General features: G+C 50.8%; 1 protein-coding gene across 1 annotated transcript; it reads right to left on the bottom strand.

Moving 5' to 3' along the window:
• Positions 1 to 4,144: 4,144 nt before the first annotated feature.
• Positions 4,145 to 6,044, bottom strand: ASPACDRAFT_75191 (NDT80 / PhoG like DNA-binding family protein). The gene has a single exon (XM_020204380.1). It carries the CDS (start codon positions 6,026 to 6,028, stop codon positions 4,430 to 4,432), a length of 1,599 nt encoding a protein of 532 aa, XP_020059999.1. The 5' UTR covers positions 6,029 to 6,044; the 3' UTR covers positions 4,145 to 4,429.
• Positions 6,045 to 6,368: the final 324 nt, after the last annotated feature.

The raw sequence follows: 6,368 nt of genomic DNA, 5'->3' as shown, positions 1-6,368 counted from the left end.
GGGCGGTATACCAAGAAAAGCAGAGGCAGAGAGATGGAGGGTTTATTTTTCCAAGTCGGACGGAACTTGGGCTGCTGAAATAGAGGCCTCCTGGCGGTTTGATCAAGGGGGTTCCGTACCGCCCAAGCTACGCGATATCTGGATTCAGAGCAATGTGCGGGAGACAATTGGGTTTCAAAAAAAACCCCCCCCACAGGGAGAACTGCTTTTGTGTGTCCACTGGACTGAAACGGGGCCTCGAGTTTTCTTTTGCCAATACTTGTCATTAACCTGGCAATGAACGGACTGGCAACACTGTCACATGAGCGTCTTGCAGGCGGAATGGGTGATTGACGCAAAATTCAAGAATAAGACGACGTGGTGGCGAATAAGGCATGAAGTGAGGGCTGGAGAAGAATGAAGCCAGGAGGGAGAGCGGTATGGCAGACTGGGCGGCATGTCGGTGCAGGGCACTGACTGAGCTGGCATTCGGCAGAGGTCTTGGGTTCTCGTCGCGTGTTGAGCCTTGTCAGAAGTTAGTTGATGGGACACAGCATCCGGCAAAACCGTTTCGTGAAACAGAAGTCTTGACGTATGCAGTGTTGGGATGAGGTTTGGGGACAGCCATTCGTATGTTGATATAGGTGATCGAGAATATCGCTATGGTTTCGTCGGTTCGAATAGGAAAAGGGCTTGAAGAAGAACTACAACACTCCCTAAGTGGAAGCAAGCGAAGCAACTAAATCGAGAATGAGCATCGAATCATTCACCCCAGACAGCTGGTCTTGGACGCAGTCACCAGGTGACTGGAAGTGAGCATCCGAAGTCTGAGCCCAGGGGTTTCGGGACTCAACCGCCCCGCCAGCATCGCAATGGGACTGGTTAACGCGAGGCCAGTATTGACGCGAAGAGTAGCCCATACACACAAGGGGTGTGCATGGTGGGTTTGTTTCTCTTCCTGCCAGGGATCTCAACCGGCCGTGGCCCAGGGTCTCGGATTCGACACAAGCCCAGGCCGGAAACCAGACCCACGACTCAGGATCAACGGACATACAGAATACAAGGATTCCTTTTGCTTCAGATGTTTCCTGGGTTGTTGTCGCATGCAATTCGCCGAAGGCCCCTATTTCCCACATGAACCGCGCTAGACGATCATTGGAACGAGGCGTCCCTGTCGCCTTTTTCGTGGTGGGCGGGTAAATTCGAAGGAACAGTGGCCCCGCAACGTTGACCGTTGGTTGAATTGTGCAAGGCGATAGGCTTCATACCTTGCTCAAGGATCAGAGATGATGCGGTGAAACTGCGAAAGGATTGGATTCATCGCGATATTCGCACCACGCTTCGGAAAGGTGTCCTGGCCGGAAGGCAACGCGGCGGTTCATGTTGGGTGCTTTTTCCAGAAGCAGGCGATTTTTCTTTGTCTTCACCGTTGTTCATCAATGGCTGGCGTCTTGTGGCTCAAAGGAGGGCCCGGAGCCGATCGTCTCCTGTCGGACCCTTCCCCTCCTCCCTACTCCCTTGTACGACGTGCATGGTGGGCTATTCTAGGGATCTTTATTGCGCCGAGACTGTCTGACTTCGGTAGCCACGACAACCTCCACTTGCCACCGTTTAGAATCAATAAGCCATTCGAACGAAAACAATCGGGTCGGACTAATATGATCTCTGATGATGTCTCGGCTGCTGCAGGCTGGGCCAGCTGCATGTGGTTCTAGGAATGATCGCTGTATCCTGGCTTTCGAAATCAGATGAGAGAACGGGGCTTGAGCATGTATGTATGTGGGTTCGTTCTGAAAACAAGTTGATGGCAAGAGAGCAGGGTATCGCGTATTCCCTTCCTGGCTCTTCCGTTTATTGCCCATTTCGATAGAGAATAAGTGAATAAAGTCTCTTTTCTCGTTGCGGATCCACATGCTGAACTCTTAAAAAGGCAAAGCTTTCCCAAGAGTGGTGGCGAGGATAGAAGTTCAAGCACCCATGTCTGCATTTGCAGACCGCCTACAGCTTGATTGAGAGATACATAGTACGGAGTACATAAATGAGATCGTCTGGATCGGCACCGGAACGTGCCGAGAGCGGTAAGTTTAGTGGAGGCAGCAGCCAACCAGCACTCCATAGAACTTCCAGTTTTGAATAGGTAAAAGTCCTACCTACCTAGGAGTAGGTAATGTATGTACTGTACCTGGAGTACTTTAGAGCTTTCCGCAGCACCATCTGTCTGACCACTATTGAGCGGGGGAGCTGCATCGTACCGTGTGGGGTTGAGAGGGAGCGAGAGCGCTACTAAGCCTCTAAAGAAGAGGCAAAAAGAAGGGAACGATGCGGGTTTCCTAACGCGATTCACTCCGCGGCCTAATGTATGTCCGGTCGATCATGGAACGCATCGGGTGGGCGATCATCGCGTTAGTCGCATGTTCCTTTTTTGACGTCGCTCCAGTCTTGTCATCCGCAGCTGTGGAAGAAGGAAGCATCCCCCTCCCGGACCGCGCGTATGGATCGGTGAATTGAGGACCGAGAGACGGGAATATATATACTGGACTGAACTGAAACGCGATGGGCGAGACTGGAAATACTGTCTATACTACTCAATCGGGAGATCGGAGGCTATGGAGTTGGGAAGGGGGAGGGGGGGGTGCAAGCAAACCCGTTGAGCCGCAAAGGAAGTCAAAGACGAATTGCCGGGCAAACTGTAACTAGTGGTTCGTTGACTGTAGGTATGAGTAGAGCGCCCATTAACTCCACTTTCTCCACTCAACAACCACAACAACAAGACAACGAGAAGGAACCAATTAGAACAAAGAAGAGACGGAAAGGACTGGAAGTGGCGGGGCCAGGGAGCTCGAAGGGGAAAAGGAGGTGAGGTTCAATCCTTCAAAGAGAGCCAGTGTCAGTGAGCAGTGAGCACCAGCTGCTGCTGCTGCTGCTGCTGGCCGGCCGCCAAACTTGGCAGGTACCGTACCATCCCGTCCATTCATTGCACGGAAGTACACAAAGTCAAGTACTGTACATAGACATAGACATACACATACACATGCTTCTTACTTTTTGTCTGTATGGAAGCAAGTCTACCAAAGTTTGTCGATCTTCCTCCTCCTCCTCCTCATCATCATCATTGGGGCTGACTGAGCTCGTCTGACTCTGTCCCTTCCCGGTTTCTTCCCTCCCTCTCCTTCTATTTCCTATTGCTGTTGTTTCTCTCTCTTGGAGTCTCCCCGAAACCACCGGTCCTCCAAGTCTCCTTTTTCATTTTGTCCATTGGACTGATCGGGGCACGGCGCATGGCAGATGAAGCCTGGGAGGAGATCAAGCAAGTCCAGCCTTTTTCGACTGAGATGCACATCCGTCTCCCTCCCCCCTCCCCCCTCTCTCTGCTCCTATACAAACGGATACCAGCCAGATGTCCACTTTCCAACTGCCTCCACCATCTGGCAGGCTTGTTCATTTGCTTCTTTGAGTATGGATCGAAATCGGTTCTTTTTTGTTCCTTTTTCTTATTTGCTTTTTTTCCCGTACACTTTCGATCTTCCCCTCTTCCCTTTCTCCCTCCCCCATGTCGGTTTGACATGCATCATTAGGTTGGCCTGACAGCGGCGACCCTCAAATTAGTCCTAAGTAGGGCAACATATCGGAAAATTTCTGAGCCCCCGCCAGAACCAATTATTGGGCCGCGAAGGTTGCATTTCCCTGTTTCTTGGCTTTTCTCGTGCATTCGCTCAGACTCATGCGTTTGTTGTCCCTATTATCGGGGTTTCTTATCGCGGGAGAGGATTCTGTCTCCCTGATCTGATACCGCAGGTCCTTGGTGGCTTCCTACTCCTCGCGGGGGAAATGGAAAGAGACCCGCTATGGGTTAAAAGTCAATACAGACACAAAGAAATGAACCTGATGGGCTAGGTTAAAGGCGCAAACCTTAGCAGCTCCCCAACAAAGAAACAAAGAATAGGCTCGCATAGGTCAGTTCTCTCGAATAATCAATGCAATTTCGCTTGCTTTGGCTACATGGAAAATGTCAATGAACTCAAGCTGTCAGTCTATATCGAACACATAGAAGGCTTTGTTCGGAAAGTCCATCGCAAGCATCCGAAAATCTTTTCTTTTCCCCCCCAGGAAAAATAGTTCACAAAAATTCACATGGAAAGAAGAGATAGAAAGAAAGAAAGAAAGAAAGAAAGAAAGAAAGAAGAAGAGGAATAAGAAAAGGAAGGACAAAACAACATCAAAAGGGAGACCAGAATGACCCGTCAAGTTTGATCCTCCCGAGGGCTCTGAATAGCAGAGATATAGTGATAGTGTTGGAGCTTTCAATGAGAGAAGGCTGAGAATAGAAGAGAAGGGATGTAGGAGGCGGTACAAGGAGAAACGCAGTCCACAGGACTAGAGGTCAAGGTTCATCAGCTAAAAGGAGCGTAACAGGAAGGGCAAGTCAGGGTCAAGCCGAAAGTGCCAACTGCTAAGCGCACAGACTCTGGGAATTTGAAAAGCGACCATAAGGACTGCCGTCGCTGGCACGCGTTGAATAGACAGGATCATACCCACTGCTCGTGGAATGGTGAAAGAGATTTGGAGCCATTCGAGAAGGTTGTTTCAGATAATGCGACGACTCATGCTGGTCGTTGGGGACAAACGAGACCATAGGGTCGTAAGTGTCCGCGAACCCGTTGCCGGTCTCGTCGCTGCTTTTAGTGATTGAGTCGTAGTCAAAAGACGGCAGGTGGTGGCGGTACTGGCTACCGGGCTTTCGGCCATTCAGAACATGGTAGCCAGGATCCTGATATGAATCTATACTAGTCGTATTTTTCATCGAATCCATGGGGTCCATTGTATCCGTAATGAGCCCCAGGTCGAACGCTGATGAGGAAGATGAAGATATATGCGGGCTTTCGCTGAGCGGTGACTGGTCTGCGGCTGTCATTTGATGGTAATCGGTGCGAGGATAATGTGGACCGCCGCGGTGAGAAGCGTCGTACGGCATTAAGGTCAAGTGAGACCGTGCAGCCTGTCCTATGCCCGGGGGTAGGACAGCGCCTCCGGTGCCGTCGCCCGAGCCCCCACTCCCCCCGTCTGGGCCCATGCTCGTTGAGCTATCGCGTCGGCCATCTTTGTAATGGCCTGGGGAGCGACCACGAACGACCATGGGGTGAGAAAGTCGGCGGGCTATCTTAAACCATTGGGTCTCAGTTCCACCCACCGGATGGGAGACTTCTGCATATAGCTCTACCACCAGATTATAGTATTGCTGTTGAGCCCGTCGCTTGCCATTATTTGCCGTCGCTTTCTGAAATTGGATGCGTTCAAAAGTGTGTTGTGTCGGGGGCTGTGACGGCTGCGGGGCCCCAGCGTACGTGGAAGTATACTCCATCGGTATTCCGGCCGACTGTGTGAGTGAGTAGCTGTGAGGACTGCTGCTGGATGCCCCACCGTGGCCCAGGGCTAATGGCGAAGGTTGGCACGGTTGAAGCACGATCTTCCCTGGTTTTCTTTCCGACTGCTTGTCTCGTTTCGGGGTGTGCTGAACCAGCTCTCGAGGCTCCCCGCATTGTGCATTTACTATTGCCGAAATAGACATAGAAAATGACAGGATGCGCTCTGCCGTTGATTGCTCGGAAAATTTGAGGTAAAGGGGACCATGAGCCATAGGGCATAAAGAAAAAGAACACGAGACAGAGAAATAGTTGCGGCGATAGCAGGTCCACTTTTCGTCCACTTGGAAAAATCCCTTGTGAATTTTCGCTTGTATCTCAGGTCTAATTGTTTGATTGCCCGAGATGATGGGATGAATGACATTGGTCTCATGGAACGGAGGTGCATCCGTCATGGGCTGCGCCAAGCGCTGAACAGGATCAATCAGCAGGTTTGTCGACTGCCCAAAAAGAGAACGCTCGACAGGACCCTCGAGTGCTCTTGGTGTTGTCGTATAAGGAGTCATCCTACTCATCTCGGGTAGGGCCGACAATGATGGAAACGTTCCGCGATGAAGTGCATAGCCTGAATAGTTGTCGGATCTCCCTACCGAAACTGCAGTGGCTTGCGATGGTACGCTGGGCGACATGTTGGTCGGTGGTTGACTAAATGGATCCCAAAATTTTCTTATCAATCAACCCATGTTGAGAATGAATCATCGAGTAAGTAGACAGACTTACAGCGCCGGAGGTACTCGATGGGATCTAAAATCGGAAATTCTATCATAGGATAGGCCGGGTGAATGTGAGTAGATAGAATTGGATGTGGAAGAGAAGGTCTCTGCTAGGAAGTACACCCATTAGCTACGAGCTCAAATAGCCAAAGACAAAGAGCAGATGGCTAGGGCGAGATGGAGACAAACCAGAGCACGAGTCAGTAGGGCTCATAATCATGGTTGGAGACGCTGCGTAGCTGTGAATCTATTTAGT

The sequence above is a fragment of the Aspergillus aculeatus genome (genome assembly GCF_001890905.1).
Source record: "Aspergillus aculeatus ATCC 16872 unplaced genomic scaffold ASPACscaffold_2, whole genome shotgun sequence".
In the NCBI taxonomy this organism is placed as follows: Eukaryota; Fungi; Ascomycota; class Eurotiomycetes; order Eurotiales; family Aspergillaceae; genus Aspergillus; species Aspergillus aculeatus.
The sequence above is the reverse complement of the archived record's forward strand: the minus strand, read 5'-3'. Positions and strand labels throughout refer to the sequence as shown.

Coding starts and splice junctions, on each gene's coding strand:
- ASPACDRAFT_75191 (XM_020204380.1), bottom strand. CDS start 6,028: ATGTCGCCCAGCGTACCATCGCAAGCCACTGCAGTTTCGGTAGGGAGA.